This window comes from Uloborus diversus, chromosome 2 (assembly GCF_026930045.1).
Source record: "Uloborus diversus isolate 005 chromosome 2, Udiv.v.3.1, whole genome shotgun sequence".
NCBI classification, from domain to species: Eukaryota; Metazoa; Arthropoda; class Arachnida; order Araneae; family Uloboridae; genus Uloborus; species Uloborus diversus.
The window spans coordinates 12,649,059-12,673,342 of NC_072732.1; the positions used below are offsets into that span (position 1 = coordinate 12,649,059).

At 35.0% G+C, this 24,284-nt stretch overlaps 1 protein-coding gene across 1 annotated transcript in view; it reads right to left on the bottom strand.

Moving 5' to 3' along the window:
• Positions 1-24,284, bottom strand: part of LOC129216867 (uncharacterized protein CG3556-like) — a 68,492-nt gene that overhangs the window by 16,088 nt on the left and 28,120 nt on the right. Inside the window, exon 6 of the mRNA XM_054851081.1 lies at positions 9,979-10,139. Coding sequence (XP_054707056.1) covers positions 9,979-10,139 — 161 coding nt within the window. The remainder of the gene's footprint in view (positions 1-9,978; positions 10,140-24,284) is intronic.

A 24,284-nucleotide genomic window follows, 5' to 3' on the forward strand; every position in this document is an offset into this window, starting at 1 on the left:
AAAGTCGGCTCGTTCATTGCCGAAGTCCGTTCAACGTTTAGTCAGGCTTTGGTAAGCAGTTCTTTGGCCTTGGAAGAGCTCATTTTTGTTTGGATTGGAAAAAAAGAAATTGATGAACACAACGCCAAAAACCGATAGCGGCAACTTCTCTTCCCTGTTTTAACAAATGATATAGTTTAATGCTCAACCGATTGGAGGTAAACTTATCAGAGCCAGACCATACATTACTTTTCATTCTCCTTGCGAATTTATCTTTGCCAGAGCTATTTTCATTGAGCTGTGATAATACGCAAATCAAACAAACATTTAACAAAATTGATCTGCACAAAGTGGACTGTAATGCTGTACGCCAAACTGGTTACATTCAGGCGAGAGCAACATATGCTTCCAGACACACTGAACTTTCACCACTCAATCTTTTTACCAGGGCTGCGGAGTAGGAAAGAAAATGGCCGACTCTGACTCCTGAATTTTAAAACATCCGACTCTGGTTTCATTTATCCATTTATTTATTATTATTTTTCTAATTTCCCCCTTCATGGGAAGGGGAAAAATTCCTAAGAAGAGATTGAAATATTAATTTCTTTTTCTGAAATTTTTGCGTTGCACTTTATTGTAAATAAAGGGTGTCCCAAAATTAACGCAAGATTTGAATTTGCCACCATTTTTCCCATAAATTGTTGGCAGCCATGAAAAAAGAACAATTTGACAGTTGAGAGTTTAGGGTTAGTAAAAATGGGGTGTTATTGTACCATACAGCCAGAGAGAGTGAAACATTTCAATGACTGCATAAGGCATTTCCTGGTCGCGTACTCTCTCATTTCGGTGATCAGAATTGGCACACTAGATCGTGTGATTTAACATTTTTAAATTTCTTCTTATGGGGTTATTTGAATTCAAAGGTCTATGTCAACAAGCCCACAACCACCCGTGCATTACCGTGTTGCGATACCGAGCGCCAATAACAGTAACTGCTTGACCAGCCTCAACTTTCATTATTTTTGAAACAATTGTTCAATAATGAAAGCGCGTTATTGTATCGTATAACGCTCCATTTTTGATTACCCTAAACTGTCAGCTGTCATTTTGTTCTTTTTTCAGGGTTGCCAACTATTTATTGCAAAAATTGCGGCAAATTCAAATCTTGCGTTAATTTTGGGACACCCTTTATTAGATGCATACAACGTTAGAAATTCAATTTTAAAATAAAATTATTCCAATTGTTGCAGTTTTAAAAGTGAGATTACTTAAAAACCCCATTTTTCAAAGAAAATGGAAAAGGATTAATTGCCCCCCCCCCTTAATGTTCAACAAGTTGATGTTGATCAACTCGTGTGCTTTTAATTTGTGAAAGCTATAACTTGAGAGAGAGAAAAAAAAGCTTTTTTGCGAGGTCAAAAAACCTTTCTTGAGAGTGGGCGGTCCTCAACGGTTGACACACATGTGGTGGTTCCCAGTCCACATTGGGTGACACCTCACATTAGTTTCAGAGTTTATAACAAATGTAAATACTTTCATTCTGAAAAATATCCCCAACAAATCCTAAATTACATTTCATCTACAATATTTCAACGATTATAGGGCACATATATGTCTGGAGCAAATTTTACACAAAATGCGGCGACATACTTTTTTGTACGAATAGATTTTACTACCTGTATTTCTTCTGCGCTCAATTTTTTATTTTAATTTTGTTCGCTGCTTTAAACCTTAATATGAAGATTTTAAGATTAACTGCAACCGAGCGTTGTAACCGAAAAAATTACATTATTATTTTATTTCGTACTTTTAGTGAGAACCAAGCTCATAGATTTAGTCTTCAGATTAAAAAACATATAGATTTTATTGGATCTTTTCGATTCGCGCTTTCGCACCAACACTTATTTGAATTTCTCGAACACCCTCAGAAGTTCAGAAGTTTCCTTCTGAACTACGGGCCTCAACTTGCTCAAGGGATACATTCCTTTTACTATTTTATAACTGCGATCGAAGTAAATTTGAAAGTGATTGCTTAGAAAACGTTAGGTTAAAAAAAAATAATTTGAATTTTGACCTCTTGAATTCAAATTATGTTTTTCGCAATCACGAGTGTGTGTGTATATAGGCGTGTATGTTTATGTGTGTAGGGGGTATGTGTATGTGTGTGTAGGCATGTGTGTTTATGTTTGTGTGCAGGCATGAGTGTGTGGGTAGTTGTGTGTAGGTGTGTGTGTATGTGTCTGAGTGTGTGTATGTGTTTGTGTGTGTATGTGTTTGTGTATGTGTGTAGGCGTATGTATGTGTGTGTATGCGTTTGTGTGTACGTGCGTTTATGTATGCGTGTAAGTGTAGGATATGGACGCAACGTGGAGACGGCTTTCGCTATAGGAGCAGCATCGTGAGGAGCCGGTCGACGGTGATGTTGTAGAGGGTGCTGCTGGTGGGAAAATAAAATGATAGGACGCCAAAACAGTCAAATGAAAGCAATAAGCAATCGTGATTGCTCAAAAAAAAAAAAAAGATTGTGCTGACAGTTGCTAATAGTCAAAGAAAGTTAAACAGCAAGCAAACTAGGGAACGGAGTAGGCAGTCTATTTCAGAAAGTTCGACAATAAGGCAGCTGGTTGCCAATGACAGTTATAAACAATTAATCGAACTGATAGGTACTCAGGTCATAAAAAAAGGCAAGGAGAGTTAGTGAATATTAAATTAAAACAAGAAGTTCCGTCTAGAACTAAACGAGCCTACTTTCCCGTATACGCATACTACTTTCTATTACCTGATCAATATTCTTAAGAATAGCTAAAATCGCAAATTGTTTCAAACATATTTTTTAAATATTTTAAGCTGATTTCTAGGAATAAAATATTCTTTATTCATCTAAAAAATTAGATGCGTTAAAAAAAATAAATAAATAAACGAACAAATAAAATAGCAGCACCTTTTAAACAAGGCAGCTAATACACTTTTTTCCATAAAAAAACTAGTATGTTGTGGCCATTACGAAACTTTCTTCTACATTTTTCTTTTTTTTTTCTGATCCCTCCCCATGCTTGACGAGGAAGCAATATTCCCAACAAAAACAAAATTACACATGCAAAAACTTAACGACTATCCCAATGTCTGAATTATTGCAAAAGCAAAGCAAAGAGCGAAAATTGAAAGTTATTTTAAAAGCCTTGCTAGAATTAATTACAAATATTTTATTTGTTAACAAACATAAGATGGCAACAGTTAAAAATTTTAAATCATTGAGATAATATTTCCTATCATTTCCATACAATTAAAATCACGAGAAATACGCAGACGACAATCTATTACGATTTATCTTTCTTATTGTTGCATTAATAAAAATATTTTTATTCGCAAAAAAAAAAAAAAAAAAAAAAAAAAAAAAAAAATCAACACCTCTTGGAGCGATCGGCGTCAAAATTGAACCAAAGCCTGTTTACATATGGATTCACATATATTCCAAATTTCAACAAGAACGTAGCATTACTTCTGGAGATAGGGCACTCAAAATGGAAAAAAAAGATCGGGTGATTGCGCTACCCCCTTTTTAGCTGTTGACACAAAAATAAAATTAGTTCTTATACCCACTAAGGGCTACTTGCCGATAAATTTTTCCTTCATTCCGTTCATTATTTCTTGAGATACAGCAGTCACAATTTACGACAAAACACGTTCTATAGCTCAACCCCCGTTTGAGTTATTGACTCCAAAATTGAATCAGCACCTGTTCCTGTTAATACCAACATATGGACCAAATTTTGTTTGATTCCGCCAGTTACTTCCTGAGGAATAGCAAGCACGCGTAACTCGATAAACGTCCCATTGCTCCACCCCCCTTGGAGGAATTCGCTCCAAAAACCAATGGGCACAAGTTCACATAGGGGCACATATGTGTACCAATTTTCGTTCGATTTCATGCGGTAGATTTTGCTGTAGAGCGGCCACAAAAAACTGGTCACACACAGACGTGACACACACACACACACATACATACACACACAGAGACAGACAGACATTTTCCAAAAATAGTCGAAATGGACTCAGCACACCTCAAAACGTTCGAATCCGTCAAAATTCGAAATTCGAAAATTTGCACGAATCCAATACTTTCTTCTATATATTAGATATAGAAGAAAGTAAAAAAACTTTAACACTTCAAAACGAAAAAAGAATAATTAAAATTAATAAGCTCATTAAAATAAATGCATCATATCAAAAAAAAAAAAAAAAAAAAAATCGTTTCTTTTTCAGCTGTTGCTAAAAATAATTTTTTAAATGAATTAATGCACTTACCAAAATAAATAAAAACAATAAAATGTCAACTTAAAGAAATAATTTTCACTGTAAAAAAAAATCGTCTGCGCATATCTTTATGTAGAAACATAAATGACTTCGAGTCTATCCGCCGAAAACTGAATACCTAATTAATACTTTAGCGTGAAAATAAAAGCAAGTCATATTAACAATAATTATTTCACAGTTAAAACCATAGCTGTGGAGTCGGAGTCAATCTCGTTTTGAGATAAAGGAGTCGAAGTCGAATATCCAAGAATCGGAGTCAGTCATTTGTCCTCCGTGAATAAATTTTTATCTACGAAGTCAGAGTCGAAGTCGAGAAGTCGGAGTCCGATTAATTATCGGGCACAGGAGTCGGAGTCCCCCCCCGGAGTCAGGTACCCCTCTATTCTTGGAGTCGGAGTCTCGAGTTTGTCGTAAAGAGCTATTTCCAACAAAATTTGTTTGAAGTAAATCCGCCTTCAAGTACGGAATCTGCAATGACTTTCAGTTTCCCCGTAGGCGCTAATGTTAAGGGATTTTAACTGTTCAAAATTGAACGGAAAATCGTTCAAATCAAAAAGATATTTTATATACAAACTTATGGCCTTGAATTTCGCTATAGGCGCTAATGTTGGTTTTTTGAACTGTTCAAAATTTAAGAAAAAATAGTTCAAATCAAAAAATGAAATATAATAATGAGGTGTCCTCGCCGAGATCTTTCGAGCAAAAAAAAAAAATTGTTCGAATCGGACTGTTCACTCAAAAGTTATTAGGGGGGACAGACAGACTGACCGACAGACAGTCGGACCGACAGACAGACCGACAGACATTTTTCCCCATCTCAATACCCTACTTTCCAATTTTTACTTTTTCGGTATTTATTTAATTTTTTTTTTTTTTTTTTTTAATTTTTGACTTTTTTTTTTGTTTTTTTGTAATATTTTCAAGCTGCATTAAGCCTTCTTTTATGCTCTCTTCCGTCTTCTTTCGGAAAGTAGGCTAAAAAGAAGTCGGCCTATTTTCTAACGACTGCGACTCCTTTAACCCAAAATTAGTTCGACTCCGACTCCATTGCCCTGCCTTTTACAGCCGGGTTTTAAAATAAGCACAGGTTGCACTTCAACAACTGCAACCCAAATTCAAAATAATAGAATATCATAACTGTTTGAACAAAACTTGTTATTGAGTTAGGAAAAATGAACGCATGCAAATTAAAAAGACTAAAAATCGTTGTTCATGAATGGGTAAGTCAATTTAAACAACTTCTCAGATAGTATTTTAACAATTTATGGATCATTAACACATTGGAAAAATAGATAGATCTTTTGTATTGGTCAAAAAGATTAGAATAATTTATTAATTCCATGTGAATTTTAAAAAGTAGCGAAAGTATTTGCATACCTGTTACCCTATAGTTTGTCACAAGTATGGAGCTTGGCGCCCGAATAATTTTACGCTCTTTTAAAAGCCTTTTATCGCTCAAAAGGAGTCGTCAAGGTGATAAATAGAGGGAAAAGAACGAAGTTACGTATTGTATCATTTCTTAAAGTTAGAAAAAAACTATCCAACTCAATTCAAATGAACGTTTTACAATCTATGGTATGTAAGGTTTTAAAGGAATGTAGAAGGACTGCCCAACTTAAACGCAACCAAAGTAGACGAGGTTGAAAATTGCAACACCTGGCAGAGATGAACCCAAACTAAAGTAAATCGTCCAAAATAATCGTTGAAAAATGCTTCTTACGTCCATAAGTGTTGAAAAGAATGTATAGTTATCTTGTCCACGCTAACTACACTAGGATGGTTGTATAAAATGCAGTTTTAATTGCGGATCTACGAAGTAAGACCAAAGATCAACAAGAAGCAGAAACGTGCACGACTCTCCTGGTGCAAAGAGAAGCTCATACAGAGGCAATAAGGTTGGAAAAGTATTATATTCAGTGATGAATCATTTTTTGAAATATCCGTGAGCAAAAAAAAGGTGTTCCGGTTTGACGTTTAAAAAGATAAGTGAATGAGAAATCTTGTGTAAGACGTCCTCTCCAATTTGACACATCCTTTTTGGTTTGTGGGAGCATGAGGTATCTAAAAATAAAACAATGTATTGTTTGCATTGTATGTATCTTAAAATAAAGCAATGTGTGACTTCCGATGTTTATCAATAATACTGCACGACACTTCATCTGAGGCGCAGCAGTGACACATTTTATCTTTTAGCAAGATTCTACTCTGTGTCACATCTCTAAATCAACTCGAAGGTTTTAAACACAAGGAGGATTTTCTGTATTAAACTGGTCAAGCAACTCTACTAATATCAATATGATCAATAATTTGTCGTACCGTCAAATCTAAAAAAAAGCAGTTCAAGACCTGGTGCCCATAAACAAAATTGAGCTCGTTGCCGCATTAAAGAGGATGTGGAAACAGTGTCAGAAACGATTAATGGAAAAGGGTGGTAGAATCCGTGTGAGAAAAGATTAAAGCATTGAATCCAGCAAAAAAATGACGCATTCTAGTATTGATATTTTTTCTTATGAAACTGTTTTACCCCCTTTAATTGGAATATTCCAATTTTTTGACATAATGTAAACCTTCATCACTATAAACTTTTGGATTCTTCTGTCTAAGATTATTTTTAATTGAGTATATTTGAAATGAAATGCACACTTTAAGGTCTAAGAAAGGTGGCACGTTTATTTAATTACCTTATTTGCACTTATATTTGGTTAGAATAAACTTTTTTCCAAAAAGTGTGAATATTTGTATTATTTTAAATTTGGGTTGTAGTTTGTTGAGGAATCTTATATTTAAGTACTAGCTGCGTTGCCCGGCTATGCCCGGTCTACCTTGAAAATAAAAATTGTGTCAAGTGGCGTATATTCAACAATCAGGCGTAAAAAATAAATTAAAAAAACATCATGATTTCCCTTCCAAGCAATGACGACAGATATTAATATACTTTTAAGAAATTAAATCCAGAAAGATGGATTTAAAATGCGTAATCATGGAAACACAAAATAAAATAAGTTTAAGGAAATAAAATGCGAAAGAAAATTGTTCACAATTTGAATGGAATCGAGATTTCTTAAACTTGATTTAAAAAAAGACTTGTAACTTTTTTTCCTTATATAGCTTAATAAAAGCTTATTTTTTCGACCACAGGTCGAGTTAGATCTGGAGTAAAAAAGGTCGCTTTTTCCAATGGCGTCAAAAAGAAAGCTGTGGAATAATTCCTTCACTTTTTATGAATTTATTTAATGAAGAAAGTAGAGCCTAAATTTCAGCTAAGCCTAAAAAAATTCGAGCTAAAATCGGAAATAACTCCCGCCGTAATAAAGTTAGAGCATTGATACCAATTGCGTAGAACGCGGAAAATTCTACCCTTTCTAACGATATGTAATAGTAATATGTGCAAGTAATTTTTCACCCCCATGTTTGAGAATGTATGTGAAAATTGGGCCTAAATTGGAATAAAAAAAGAACTATTCATCGAACTTTATTCGAACTGGTCCGCAAACCTTTTCAGGACTTAAAGGAACAAACTGAAAATTTCACCGCAATCGACCGGGTAATTCTCGAGTTTTGCGAGTTCAAACACACAGGCGCTTTTTGGGGACTTCGTTTTATACTATGTAGAGATTTTACTGCTCGAGTTAGGTTAGATTATTTGTAATATTTTTAAACATTCAATAAAAAAAGCTCTCCTTCTCTTTCTCTTTTAAGCCTCTATCACAATGCTCTCCAACATTTAAAGAAGTCCGGAGGCACCTCATACCATCATTAATGATGAATGGCTCCATTATGCACTGGGCTGAAAAAATACCATAGTTTTCGAACAATACGCTTTTGCAATGTTAACGTTGGCATCAATAAGCGAAAAATTTTCGAAAAAAATGTATTTCATGATGCCACTCTTTCAAATATCATTTATGGTTGTTTGAAGAGTTGAATTCAAAAGTATTTTTTGTGTTATTAGAGAAGAAGAAATGTCAAAATCGATTGTTAAAGGGGCCTTTAAGAAAGTCATATAGTACACACATTAACGTTTATTTAAGTATATTATTCATTAGTTTCGGCAGACGTTATTAATTGTACTTTATGGGAGAAAACACAGTAATATGTTTGCAGCTATCCCAGTTTTGAACGATGAATCTGTTTATTGTTGTCCTAAATTTTTTTTTAAGAAGTGCTCTCTATAATAACGCACTAAAAGTGTCTGTAATGTTTGACCGCGGATTGTATGTAATTTGGCAATCTGCCAAGTAAAAACTATTCCATCTGAATGAACCTAGAAGGGGAGAATGGAAAATAACGATGGGGTTTGATGCACGCGTTTTATAATGTCACATGTGCCTCATTCATTTATTATATTCTCTAAAATAAAATAACTGAAAATAAAAATAGTTACCATGGGAACAACAAAAAGAAAAGAAAATATTTTCATTTCGTTCAGGAACGTAAAAGCAAAATGGTTAGCTCAAAACTTTGCTGTGAATAAATAAATCATGTAATTTTTGCCGTGAGAATATAGATCGAATATACTTTAGATTTAAAAAATGTTGTTGTGAGCAAATTTTTAGTTTTACAGAACTAAGACTTAATAATAGAGAGGCAAAAGTGCACATCTGAAAGAAACCAACTAACATCCCTATAAACTAATAGATTCGCCCATTTCCGCCTATAAACCGGATATTAGCCTTTCCATGTAATCGATGGTCACACAGTAGCTGTGAGGAATAAACTAATATGCGTAAATGATGCCGAGTCATAAACTGCTGTTTACTGCGAAAATAAAGAGCACTTCGTTTCCTTTAGAGCATAGTGCTTGTAACACTACGACCGAATAAAATCAGTAAAGGAACATGCCAATTTTTTAATACCGATTGTGATAGTATACTTTTAATCTAATAACTTATATGCAAAGCCAGATCCAGCAATTTTGTAAGGAGACACACCTGATTTACACATGTATGGTGGACGGCGGATACTCTCACAGCACTGAACGAAATTTTTCTATGTAGCCTATGAGGAAGGAGAGAAAATTTCCCGAACGTATTATTTTCATTTTGCATCAACAAAGGTAATAAAATATTGCGTTTTCGGAACGTTTGCTTCGAAAATATTTTCGGAGGGGTCTTTCGAATTCCCTCTTCCTAACATCATTGAAAGTCATCTCAAATTGCGCTTTTGAAACTTCATTTTCGAAAAATAAGGCAGCAAAGTTCTTGAACCCGATCACTTAATCTAACGTTGTCCGAGATGGTGTTCTATAACGTTTTTACAACTTCAATTTCGAAAAATATCGGGTGGAAAGTCCCCAAACACCTCTTCTTTCTATCATCAGCAAAGATGTTTCGATAAGTCAAAAAATCGAAAAATCTCCGGAGAGATTTCTGAGTCCCAATCCTTCACTTAATGTCATCGAAGATGGCCTACATTTGAGCTTTTAGGACTGCAACTCTGAAACATTTCTGGCGCAGCGTCTATTTATGGAGGAGCTGATAGACAAATCGCATGTCCCTTGTTGGTCTTTCTTGTGGTTTATTCATATTTATGCTACTGCCCATCTGCTAAAATATTTGGCAGCTCCTTTAGGAGACCTTCACCTTTCCCGACACGTAGACATAATCGTAAAGATTTCATGCCGGAAAACATGATCATCACAACTACTCAAAGTCTAAAATTCACATGAAAGGAAATTTAACTTACTTGTAGTACGACAGCGGTAGTTTTCAAGTTCTCAACTGTTCCATTTAAGTGCTGCCGCTTTTTTAGTTCTGAAACCATATCGCGCAGATTCCTTTGGTCCACGGTAAGGGTAGGCTGTCGAGAAAGACACACCATGGCCAGGGCAGAGAGAGCTTGGATATCTACATCAAAATTTTGAAATATACTGTCAATAATATTGATTTTTTATATGAATGAATAAGTGGAGTTTTTAACGCGTTATTCTAGGTTTTGGACTCTCTATTTTTTATTTTATGTTAAATTAATGCCTATCACACTGTTTAAAAATATTTTTATCTTTTTTATTACTTAACTGTAAGTTTAATTTAACAATTGTACGAAGTTAGTTGAATGGCAACAAGTCGCTCTTGCGAAGTTATGCTTTTGTGGTTTGGCAACGTTCCTGCTGTGTTGTGGTTACTCTCGCTTGATGCACTCGCCAGCATGCAGCGTGTCTCTGTAAATATCATCATGTAAAACTGCAAATACAACTGCTTTATTAAATCCAAACGTATCTGTGTACTTCTTCCTCCAACATTTTTGGCAATGCAATATTAAGTATAATTGAACATTTCGCAGTTCAAGTCTGATATTCATTAGGGCTCGACCGATGGCATTTTTTGGCCGATGGGAAGATGCCGATTGTTGGCCGATTGTTCAAAGATGGTCGATAGTTTTCCTCCAAATGGCCGATTGCCGATGGCCGATGCCGTTGGCCGATGGCAAAAAAAAAAAAAAAATAACAAAAAATTAATTTGAATTCTGATATTTTAAATTCAAATTATGTTTTTGCAGTCACGAGACCCTACTCATTGGAGTTATTGTTTCTAGAAACTGCTCCTGTCCCCCCAAACTTGCCCTTCTCCTGGGCGGTTACGTGTGCATAGTTGTTTGTGTGTGTGTAGGCGCGCATGTATGTGTAGGCGTGTGTGTGCGTAGACCTGTGCATACACGTAGGTGTGTATGTCTCTCTGTGTGTGTAGGTGCTTGTGCATGTGCATGCTTGTGTGTGCATAGACTTGTGTATGCACATAGGCGTGTGTGTGTATGAGCGTGTGTAGGACATGGACGCCACCGACCAGGAGAAGGGGATTTCGGGGGACATTGCTTCAGGACCGGAGGAGCCGTGCCTGCGGAGGACGGTGGGCGGGAGTGTTGCAGAGCGAGGCGGGGGGGGGGGAGTAAAATCAGCGTAACGTCAAGAACAGTCAAATGAGAACAATAAGCAATCGTGATTGCTCAAAAAAATCTAACTCAAATAAATTGATAAGATTGTCAGGGATTTAAAGGATCATTTATTCATTTCACTTAACTTATTTTCTACGAATAAGGAATTGAAATCACAAAAAAAAAATCAGATTTCGACCTAAATTTCTATTTTACGATTACCCAATTTAAACTTCACACGTTTTTTCGGCACATCTCTACATGCATATGTACCTAAGAACATATACATGATCGAAATATCCATTTTGAACACCTCCTCAGTTAATTATCGCAAGCTCTCTTGTGACGTCTTCATGCGCGTAAACTTGCGTCACTCAAAAACGTTATGAAATAGTAAGTTGAAAACTCAAACGTACGTAGTATGATCTAAAAGTTCGAGGACAAGCTGTACGAAACCTTACCCTGAATAATTAACATTACCGAAACACATCTGTCTACAAAATAGTCACCTTGAACTACTATGTACTTCTGCCAACGTTCGTATAGCTCTTAGAAGCACTCCTGGCAGCCATTTTTCGCAACCTCCTGTAACGCCTCTTGCGCTGTTGCTTTAACTTCATCGTAAGGAAGAAGGCGACTTTCAAATTGAGGATGCACGGTTTGATTGGTCAATACCCTGATATGACAAACAAATAACATAATGTTTCGTCGGATGTCGCTCCGTGTGACTTTTACCTGTTTACAGCAAAAAAAAAAAAATTTTTTTTGCATGGACGCCGCTTTCTTCCGTCAGTAGAAGATAAAGCTGCATCACAGAAGGGTGCGAAAAATGGCTTCCAGAAGTGTTTCCAAAAGTTATATGAACACTGGAAGAAGTACATAGTCTCTCAAGGTGACAGTTCGAAGGTCGATGTGCTTAAGAAATGTGAACTATCCTGGGTAAGGTTTTATACAGCTTATCCCCGAACTTTTGGGTCGTACTACGTACAATCTGTATATGGTGTAGTTATGCTTCTCCTTTTTTGACTGTTGTATGATAATAGAGAATGAACAACAACCAAAAAAAAAAAAAAAAAAAGATAGAAAGGAAGAAAAAACAAAGACACTCTTTAATAACCAATTGATTTGTTTTTTGAACATATAACTAAGATTTCAGTAACATTGTAATAATGTATGGCTTTAGGCACACTATACATAGTTAAAAAACTTTAAATTATGTTGTTTAATCACTCCAAAAAAAAAATAATAATTTAAGAATAAAGATATGAAACTGTCAACAAATTACGCAATTAAAGTGGAAAGATTGCACGTAGACATTTTTTAGTCATTAAAATTGAACAAAAAAGGTAACAGATAAACTACAATATTAAATCATACTAGGACTATTTTTATACTTATTTAAAATTTATGTATAGAAAATTTTGCATTTTTCATAAAAGTTAAAACAGTGACATAAATTTTGCTCAAAAAAGAAATAGCCATGAAAAGAATGAGGTTCTTAAAACGCAGCTACAATAATCAAACTCGATATTTACTCCAAGTTAATAATAACTGAATACATATACTACTTGATCTGATGTTTGCACTCATAATATTGAACAATTTGATTGTTTAATCTTTTATGAAGCACTACAAACACGTTCAAATTAATTTTTTCAATTTAATGATAATTTTAGGAAGTTTAAAAAAATGCTTAATACAAAATCCATGATATTTTTCTATAACATATTATTAAGAATGATGAAAACGAAAATAACTTGTTCACATTGATTTTATAAACATACATAAAAATAAGTAGTTACTTACAATAGAAAACAATCGATCGCTATAAATGATGCAAAAAAGATGGCGCATTACGAAATATAGGTGAAACAAGTATGAGAAATACGCAAAATGATATTTCTTGAGCAAAATAAATAATCGCTAAATATTTAAGAAATGCTTGAAAGGACGAGGGAGGCGCGAGGGGTCACCTTCTGATTTTGGAGTAACTCACAACATTAAACTTCGCCCCCAACTTCGGCCTCATTTTTTTTAGTACAGAATCGCTACCACCAACGCCTCAGAAGAGTTTCTGAGTCTACTGCAGCACTTCCGAAGAAAAAATTCAAAAGTCCCTTTGATTTCCGAATTATGTCACCATTCAAAATGTCTTTAATCAATTTATTACATCAATGCTCTAAATTCTTCCTAAACAATAGATAAAAGTTTGAAAAAAAAAATCTCTAATTTTATGAATGGTGTTGGTTTTAAACAACTCGGAAGTACAAGTAGAGTTTAATTTCAGAAATACGGGGAGGGGAAGGGGGGGGGGGGGGCACGCAAGTGTTCTCGGAAATAAAAAAAATAGCCGTACAAAATTGAGTTCAAAATAGTCATAAACATTGAGCAGAAAAACCCTTTTAAAACTTGCATCCGAATTTGCTTTGATGTGCAGTGGCGGATTTAAAATATAGTTAATGTTGCAAAGGGGCTGTTTCCAAAATTTTAAAAGTATTTTTTTCTGAAAGAGCATGCTTAAAAACATAGAATCTGACCATTTTTTAAATGATTAGTTTAAGTTTTTTTTTTTTTTTAATACTTAAATCGGAGGTCTTTCATTGCTTACGGCTTCTGCCGGTGACATCACAAATGATGAAATGCCTTTCTGTGTTGCCATTCACAGTGCAAAATATTTAATTCACATCTTTACTCACGTGTATTGGCAACGATATGGTTGATAGCAAGCGTAGAGCGCAATATTTAATTCGCTTCTTGATTATCATAACGTGGAAACGTGGTAGAAAGATGCGCCAAAGTACATCATTAGTGACATCATCAAAACCTTGTTTGAAAAATCGAACATTTAAAAAAATTAATTGAAAAAAAAACTGCTGGGAAAATGAACGTATTTTCTGGGTCCATTTATTTTATTTTATTTTATTTATTTATTTATTTGCGCATTCTATCCATTTCAATGACTAAAAGTAGTATTTTTGACTGAAGGAAACCACCCCATTGTGCGAGAGGCCCCATAACCGCAGGGGCACCGTAGGAGTTACAAAAGTGAATATGATAAATGTTTTACAACTTCCGTGATAGAGAAATAGGACCCCAAAATGTATTTCGACACCTTAAACTTGTAACTCCGCCGAAGCGATACAGAAAAGACTGTATTACTGTGATTCATATTACAAATATCGGAAATTTAAAAATTACCTCCAATTCAACTGGAATCTAACAAAATGACACAAAAACCGGTTTCGCCATCTCATATTTGTTTCCACAGCCTCTATTTCGACAATATATCACCAAATCATCGTAAGTCTCATACGCTATATTAGTTTTGCATTGAAAGAAGTAAATAATAGCCACAAAAAATGAGCAAATATGCATTTTAGAACACCCGATCGAAAACAAAAAGGGAAGTGCACAACAGGAACGTACTCACATCCCACATGCGAAAATTTAACCTTCAACAGCTTACCATTTTTGAGTTATGACTTATGAGAGATATATACGTACATCCAGCCGCAAGAAGCAACGCAATAATTAACTTGTTTGGTACCTGAATGCAGTATTAAAAACTCTTTCAGGGGTAAATAAAATAGAAATTCATACTGAAATTTAAGTAAATAATTTTATATAAAAGCAGTAACTCCCTTTACTTCGTGTTAAAAAGTAAATCAGCAAAGGTCTTTTTTTTTTTTCGAAAACATCGGCCAGTTCCATCGGCTTTTCGATGTTTTTTAAGGCCGATGGGCCGATGTTTCCTGCCGCCGATGCCGATGCCGATGGCTAAATTGTTGAACCATCGGCGCCGATGCATCGGCCAGGCCGATGCATCGTTCGAGTCCTAATATTCATTTGATGCATTATTTGAATCGGAATAAAATGCTTTTAAATTACGATGACCGTAAATAATAGCGTCAGGCACCATATCAAGTTTTTTTCGAGGTTTCTTATGCATATAAAAATCTTCTTGTCACAATTTGGCGGTCTAAATTACCCTCTAATAATGCCTTCTAAGCATGACTCAAAAGTATTCGATTGCCGATAGACCTGGTGGCCTCGAAAGTCTTTGAAGACACTGTTGATGGAGTCGTACAGTATGTAGCTGTTGTTTAGCTGATAAATGACACTTGGGAGACTTGATATCAATGGCAGTACAACCGGCTTTAAAATTTCGTTCACCTAACTGTGAACCGTCATTGCCCATCACCGCACTAGAGTCTATAGTGAGGTGGTGCATTGTCTTGACCGAGGACTAAATGTAATCGTGTGTCCAAACAAAATGTTGCATGTAATCGACTTCGCTATTGGTTTAAAAGAAAGAACTGTGCTTATTTCTTATTGGAAGATACATTTGCAGCTTTCCACGGAGTTCGCGAAATCTCTTCTTTAATCCACCATCGGACTTTGGAGAAAGCTTATTGCTATTTGAGAAACATCATTGGATGCCGAAGATCTGCCCTCTAATCTATATAAAGAGCCACAGTCTTGTTTATCAAGTCTTCACTACTTTTCTCTATGTCTTGCTGTATATGTGTCCCCATGTTTCGTATTAAACGTATTTGTTTACGTTCAGCTGTCTGAATCTCTGCTTTATACAACCTTTCAACACCAAACATCCCTCCCCCACTGTCACACGTTATGTAATCACCATAATATGACTCTCAAAAACAATCGATGGATCCGGCCGCTGGCCTGGCCGCTTCAACGCGCTTGTGCGTAGTACATTGGTACTGCATCTGAATTCATCCGCGAATATCTTACGCCTCCAGTGTGTCACAATCCAGCTTGCTCGAATTCGGAAAAAATCCAACCGATGCTGCGCGGGATAATGGATCAATTGTAGACGTTCTAATGGACACTGCTCCGTATGATAGCGTCGGTCTATCGGCTGTGCTATCTGTGATACCATCGGATACCAAATGCAATATTTACCTATCCAGAAGGGTCGGTGTTGAGAATTATAAGCGGTCGAGATTCTTTCCACATCTTTGGCAGTCATGGTATCTCCGGCATTGCAAAGAGCGATGATTTCAATTGGATTCGTGTACTTCTCTCCTTCCACTCTCTTCCGCAAGTCAGATACCAGGTTATGTCCATGGAAATCTCTGGGATCGATGCAAGTGACTAGCAATGCGTTGATGTACAAAGATAAATCTTCAGAAGACAATGTTTCGTTCCTGAAAAGGCATTAAAAAAAATTCTGCAATTTAGTATGGTGTTATTTCTCTTTAATCAATCAGTTTCAAGTTTTTCAAAAATTTCTTTTAAAGATTGTTTATTACATCATGGTTTCACAACCGTTTTTGGCTTGTGCCCCCCCCTTTGAACACTAGTTTTTCGTGGGCCCCCTTCGAATAATAGTATTTCGTGGGCCCCTTCGAATAATAGTCTAAGATCCCACTAGACTTGACTTGCCCTCATCGAGTTTCCTAAAATTGTTGCCATAGATGAAGAGTAAAAGTTGTAAATAAAAAGTGAAAGTAAGAATTTCTACCTCTTTCGCGTGAATTATTAATCAGGGTTGCCAGTGGTTGAAAGGTGCCTGAAAATAAGAAATTTTCTATCATTCATGATACGAATGATCAGCACATCTCAATGTGTTTAGCACGTTTTGACGTACTTAATTATTAAGTTTATAAAAAGTAAAGGAAGCGGTCACTTTATCAATGCTTATTTTAATTGGTGAAAAATAATTTTACAAATAGTCTTAACAGGAAATGTCATTTGACTTATTAAGTGAAATTCAGCACTTCTATAAATAATAATAATAATAAAAAAAACTGCTGAATACTAGAAAATATGTAGGAACCTGAGATTTTATAACATTTTCTATAAACCGATAGTTTCTTAACTAAAGCTGTAAATTTAGTTAAGAGGAATTTATACCGGTTATACTTAGGAGAGAGTTCATGGGTTATAATTATGGATTTGGAAAAAATCCGAGGAGTTATCACGAAGTTGACATCAATTTTCTCATCCAGTTTCGTGTTTTCTATCCTATCTTGATGATTTTTGACTATTCGGTCTTTTTTGGTGTTCAAAAGACTAGATGAGGAGAGCACAATCGACAATTTCAGACACATACATTAGGCTTTAGTGGTTGCTAGAAAACCTTTGTTACTCAGCAAAATATGCTCGTTTACCTCTGAACGAAACTTCTTATAAATTACTTTTACGGGAGAGTAAGCTTAAAAGCTTTTTTTTTTTGCTGGGAATCACATCTAGAGCCTCTGAAGGCATACTATCTTAACCATTTAACTTATATCTAACGGACTTTCTACATAAAAAAACATCGTTACTTTTGACATATAATGAAAAGGAGGTATCTTTACTTACTCAGAGAACTTAGAGAGCAATTGGATAGTGAGTTCGTAGGCCATCTCTTGACCGGTGAGGTTTCCTGGAGCGAAAAAGGCTGAGTTCGATAAGTAAAGGGCCGTTGCCGTTCTATGTAATTCGTGTCCCCACTTGTTGCTGGTCGTTCCATTTTTTCTTCTACTTAGAAACCAACTTCTCAAGCTCCATTTCGATTTATTAACACCTAGTGTTATTTCTTCATTAGTATTTGGTAAAAAAATAAATAAAAAACGTTTTATTGAGTGTAAAAGTTAAAATAAATATAAACATAGGAACATTACCCCTCACTAGTTGATTACTGTTTATCAATAAAAAATGCAAAGAATAATGAATAAAGTATCAAAAAATCCATATTCTGACAGTTTGAATAAAATGCGCAAACACATCGTATTTTCAAGAGATGACGCAGCGGTATATGAAACCAAGAGGACGAGATATATTGTATTTTCTATGCTAAATCTTTGTTAAAAGTATAACACATTTCTACAATTCTCTTGACATAAAATACCTACATTTGACCTGCCTTAAAAGTTAGTTTTAAAAGGTGTTCGAAGTTGTGTCACATCTCAAAAAATCTGTTGTTCCAAGGAATTTTTGAGTCTAAAAAAATTTAAAAGCCACTTATGTCGCGGTGGCGCATCAGACCAGCAAATTGAGGGAGGGTTTTATGAACGACTAACTTTCTGTATGACTTCACCTACAAAATAATCATGCCTGCTTATAGAAACCATAACCTACTGAATTTGGGACGAGGGAAGCAATGCCCAAGAGGAAGCTACTTCCTTTGGATTTAAGGCACTTTAGCTAGTAAGAAAGTTTCGTTTGGTAACACAAAATCATGTTGTTGTTTTTAATCTCCCTTTGGTCTGACGGAGTCAGACCAAATCAATAAAGCCATTGACCCTTATGAAATCTGACACTAGCAGTGGACTGTCGAATATGTCGTTCCAGTCCAATCCCAGGCAGCTCAAGATATGCTGTGGTGATGCCTGGTCTTGTTGGCATTTAGGGCAGATGGGGAACCTCTTGGCGCTTCCAGAGAAAGTGAGACTTTTCAGATGTCCACTGGCGAGGTGAGACAGAAGGGTGTTAGTCTGCCTGTCACAGGGAAGGGCAAGATATTGTCCTGGCCTTTAGCCTTTATACCAATTGTGAGATGGAGGTATTAACCATTTTTCTTTATTATTGGCTTTTTGCTTGGAGAACAGTTCTAGATAGGTGAGCTCCGAGGTGAAAGGTGTTGGATGGGCAAGACTCTCTTTGGCAAGAGTATCGGCCAGCTCGTTACCGTATATATCGACATGGGAAGGGATCCATTGAAAGTGGACCTTATGCTGAAGGGCTATGAGCTTTACTTTACGTAGGATTGATAGGATAGTTTTGTCTTCTATGAGGGACCAGTTTCTGAGGTGTTGAATTGAACTTTTACTGTCAGAAAGTATCCAAAGATCACCGAAGTTCATCAAATCAAATCACAAAATCATTACTTGTATTGATTGAACGGGGCTATGTCAGTGGATTGCCTGCTGCTTTCAATCGTCGCTAATCTACATCGATATCTTCATAAAGTAATTCCTAAAATAGTTAACTATACGCAAAATTTCTCATTGCAATAGTGCTTCAAGATCTCAGAAACAAACTACATAGTGCAACATCTTCAAAGTACTCACAATTGTGGCACTGAGAAGTAAAGCGATGAAAGTGGACTTTTTTTATATTTTTGATAAAAATGCATTTGAAGTTCAAATCCTAGGTAGACTATTATTGGAATTTTTGTTCTAAATCTTGATATATAGCGGACCCTACAAAGGCTAATACTGCCGTGCTGAGGACAAAAGTGGTATCAGCATTTGAGTTCAAAATAAGAAAATGGCGTTTGAAGTTGTGTTCCTGCATATGAAAATGCAATTTTTCAACTTTTTTTTTTTAAAAATTTCTTATTCACAAATGACCATAAAACATTGTATTTAGGTAAAATATGTGACATGGCGACCGTAACTCAATTTTGATAAAAAATGCAGATACGACTTTTGTGCTTAGCACGGCACACTGGTACTTTCCCTTGCACCAATGAAGATGAGGGGTTCTCCCATCATTTGTACAGGTTATCTTGGAATTTTTAACTTTAGCACTTATATATCTCTTTTCTTCTCACTGCCTCAATTAATAACAGCATCTGGTTTTCTTACATACTCTCTTATTAGGCATTATAAATGTGACAGTATTTCAGTTTCATCGAAAGAATGATTAAGAAAATTTGATTTGCATTTGTATTCTTTAATTGCTTAGTTTACCAAACAAAAGTCTAAAAATAGAACAGTGCTTCAGCCAAAGGACATCATTCTGTGCACGATTGGAGAAAAATTGTGGCCGGTCCGAGAGCCCATTTGAACTTCAGTAGTATATGATTGTTAATAAATTTCTAATTGATATGTTTGCACTTTAAAACTAGAAATTGCAATGTTATGTATGTTGGAAAACTCCGAAATCGGACAATTTCGGAGAAAAATGTCACATCGCCATTGGATCACTCACAACAGCGCAAAGTCCGAAATGGCGAATTATTTCGTAGTCTGGAGGACTTGAATGTGATCAACTCACGATGCAAAAAATCAGTAGTGATCCAAGTCCGATTTTACACTTAGAAAACAGGCAAAACACCTTCACGTGGATAAAAATACCAGATAAAAGTCAGTGAAGCGAAATCCCCCTCTCCTCCACCCTAATAAGTGCCGATCAGAACGTTGTATTACGCATCCCAGAACTTGACAGAAGAAAAGCGCCCAAGAATGGGATAGCGGTGATAATGGAAGTTAACGACTATGGTCTGTGCACAAACTCGGCACGAAATCCGGAATATTAATCCCTTCAGACTTGGTGTCCGGTATACCGGACATACACTTTAAACAGCTGCTAATCATTTAATAATTGATTTAATTAGTTAAATTTTTTTTTGTTGTTGACTCTTTACATTCTACTTATTATAATCTGTAAAATAATTTTTCGATTTGGGATTGACAACACTGACACATGAGGATTGAGAGATAGAGAGTGGCTCATTTTCCAACCATGGATTTTCATCTGAAAAGCGAGGTCCTGATTGTTTAAAAAAATATATAATCTTTAATTAATCGTTTCAAACGCTTTTATTATGTTTTATAATTGTTTGTAGAACATTTTATAATGAAGTTTGTTCGGTATTTTATCGTTTTTGTATATGAAATATTGATTTCAAAAATATAAGTCCCGAGTATTGGACGTGCCATAACTCTTTTAATTTTTCTCCTAGAACCTCAAAATTTTGTTTATAAGATACCCTTTACCATAGTACACAGTGTACTATGGTAAATCCCTTATTTCATAATTCCGACTGAAGGGGTTAAAGAAGTTGCCCTCGAACCCAGAACGAATTTCAACCTACTGAAGACATTTTTGTATTTAAAAAAGATGTTTCAAATTTTTTGCACTCACTCGAACCATTGTTGCCCTGGAATTAGGAAGCTCGCAAGATTTTGGAGAATGCGACAGTAAAAGATGTAAGTGCTTTGGAGAATGCGACAGTAAAAAATGTAAGTGCGTACCTTCTGGAAGCAAATGTAACTCAAAGTGCCATCACAGTTTCGCTAACTAAAATGATTTATTTTATTTAATCAAATATTTAGGGCTAAAAAATATCGTTTTCAGACATTTATCTTCTTTATTTATCCATGTGAAGGTTTTTCTGCCATACGGCAAATGTGAAACAGGACTTTGATTACTACTGATTTGATGAATCTCAAATTGATCATATTCAAGTGCTATAACTCTGAAATAATTCACCGATTTGGACTTGGTGTTTCTGCTAGTGATCCATTCGTGATGTGAGCATTTTATTTATTTATTTATTTATTTATTTTTTTTTTTGCAGAGATTGTCCGATTTCGGAGTTGGGTTCCAACATAAATAACTTAATTTGTTGAGCTCAGTCTATGGTCTAATAACCTCTCATAAAATGGATCATAAACCAGGAGAAACCAATGCTTTGGAACTCGTTAGTATTTCCAATATTGCCATATTTCTTTATGTCAAGTGTAAATTAACATGCTGTAATCATATATCACATACTTATATTCCAATATTTCTTTTTAGTTACAATGACTGTAATAAAAAATTAATTCTTTTATTAAACTTAATTTTCTTACACTTATGTACGTAAAAGTTAGTTTATCAAGATTTTATATGTTTTGTTGGTTTCAACGTGTGACCAACTAGTGGAGATACACATCTGGAAGGTAATTATTGTCCTTCACACTTTACGACCAGCACATCTAAAGATTCGCTTGCCACACGAATGATTATCCTTTCCGTGAGACAATTTAACAATTTACATCATAAATTTTCTCATTGTTAACATTATTCTCGACGTGTATCCAGAAAAAGACTCATGGAGTCAAATAAGGGCTCCTTGGAGGGTACGAAATAGGCCATGACCATCTAGTACACTCGTTGAAGATGCTTCTTCTCTACCTATTATTAAAAAAACTAACTTAAATTGAAGAAGGTGCAGATTTCTTCATAATTTACTGAACTGACGTATCTCATACCGTCAACTCGATGTAACTTTTCAAAAAGCCATCTTATGTTGTGGACACTTGTTAAGTACAAGATGAATTACTTTTATGTTCAATGTAATACACGGCAACTTACCAATTATTTCATGTACGGCTGGTTTCTCAGATGAAGTAGACACTTCTGCATTTCTGGTGGAAATTGAGCGGGGTGTTGTACTGGATACAGGACGGGGACGTTCAGTAGCTCGCCCTAATATAAAAATATACTTAAATTAAAAAAAAATTGACATATTAAATTCAAATTAAGCTTATCGCAATCACTTGTGTGTGGGAGGAGGGGGCGTGTGTGTGTAGATGGACGCAGCCTCTCAGCAGGAGCGGATTCCGGTGGACAATGCTTCTGGCGAAGACGGTTCTCGCTGGTGGAGCAGCAGTGGGGGAGGGGGGCTAGGGGGTCGACAGCGGTGCTGCCGAGGGAGGTGGTCCAAAAATAAAATCATAGGACGCAGACAGGTCGCGGACGTCAATCAACAGTCAAGTGAAAGCAATAAGAAATTCGTAATTGCTCAAAAAAAAAAAAAGATATATATATATATATATATATATATATATATATATATATATATATATATATATATATATATATATATATATATATATATATATATATATATATATATATATATATATATATGTATATATATTGTTACATATATTGTTACAAATGCAGTTAACTACAGCTGCAACTACTTTTTTCAAGATGTAGTAACTACAAACTACTTTTGAAATGTAGTCGCTACTTCGCTACTTTCCGAAAAATAAGCAAATAAAAAGCATACACAATAGGTTGTCCCTCAAAAAATGAAAGTCAATTTTTCAAGTGATATACAATTTGTATTTTTCATCTTGTGTCAAAACAATCGTGAAAACAAGTTTCATATAATTTGCACAAAGGCAACTCGTGCCGACTTGCACCTGAAAGTGTAAAACAGTACTTGTATGCTAGGCCAAATCGCAAAAAAAAAAAAAAAAGAAAAGAAAAAAAAAAGTTTTTTAGAAACTTGAAATTTCTGTTGGGAAACGTTGCCCTTGTACCCAACACCCCACATGTACCGCAAGAACATTTATTCAAATTAAAAAACATTTAGATGTGCCACACTTGACCTAAAATTTATAATTTTATTTATAAAATTGATTTTTTCTTTCAGTAATCTTTTAAAAAATTACATATAAATTTAAATAGAATATCAAGTTCAAAAATTAATAACGAACACATTTACAGATCAACAATTACAAACGAATAATAAAAAGTAATATATTTTAAATGAAAAATTTAACTCAACCTGGAAAAAAAACAGATCTTTGAGTACTATGTGGGAGACTTAAAAAATGCAGGAAAACAAACATTTCTATTTAACGCTAATTACCTACTTTTCTACTTTACTGTTTATATTTTTCAGCTTGATAATTTCGTAAAATCTTACATTTCTGAAAATATGTATCAAAAACTTAATTTTTTGAAGAAAATTATAAATGTTAGGCACGTGTGGGATATCTAAATGGTTTTTAATTTGAATAAATGTTTTTGTGGTGCATATGTGGGTATATGAGCAATGTTGATAAAACATCAACAAAAATTTTGAGTTTCTGAAAAAGCATTTTATTTCAATTTGGTCTAGCATTACACAAGTACTGATTCACACTTTCAGACATAATCGGCACTTGCTTCCGTTGTTCAAGGTAAAAGATTTTTTTTTTTTTTTGGATGTAAAAGAATAAAATATAAGGGAGTGTGCGACTTGAAAAATCAACTTTCGATTTTTTTTTGGGGGGGGGGGGATCCTGATACACACACAGACACCGTAAGAGAATTGAACAAAAAAGATTGATAAATTAGCTCATCAGAAGACATTAAGAAAAATGTCCGTTATCATACTCTCACACACTGTAATGATCGTATTTATTGTCTGTTATCATACTCTCACACACTGTAATGATCGTATTTATTGTCTGTTATCATACTCTCACACACTGTAATGATCGTATTTATTGTCTGTTATCATACTCTCACACACTGTAATGATCGTATTTATTGTAAGTCCTCCAGAACAGTGCAATTTCATCCTTTTCTATAACATTTTAAGTAGCTTCTTTTTATTTGGTGAATACTGTCAAAAATTTAAGCCACGCTAAAATATTTTTGTTTTTTAATCTTCGGTC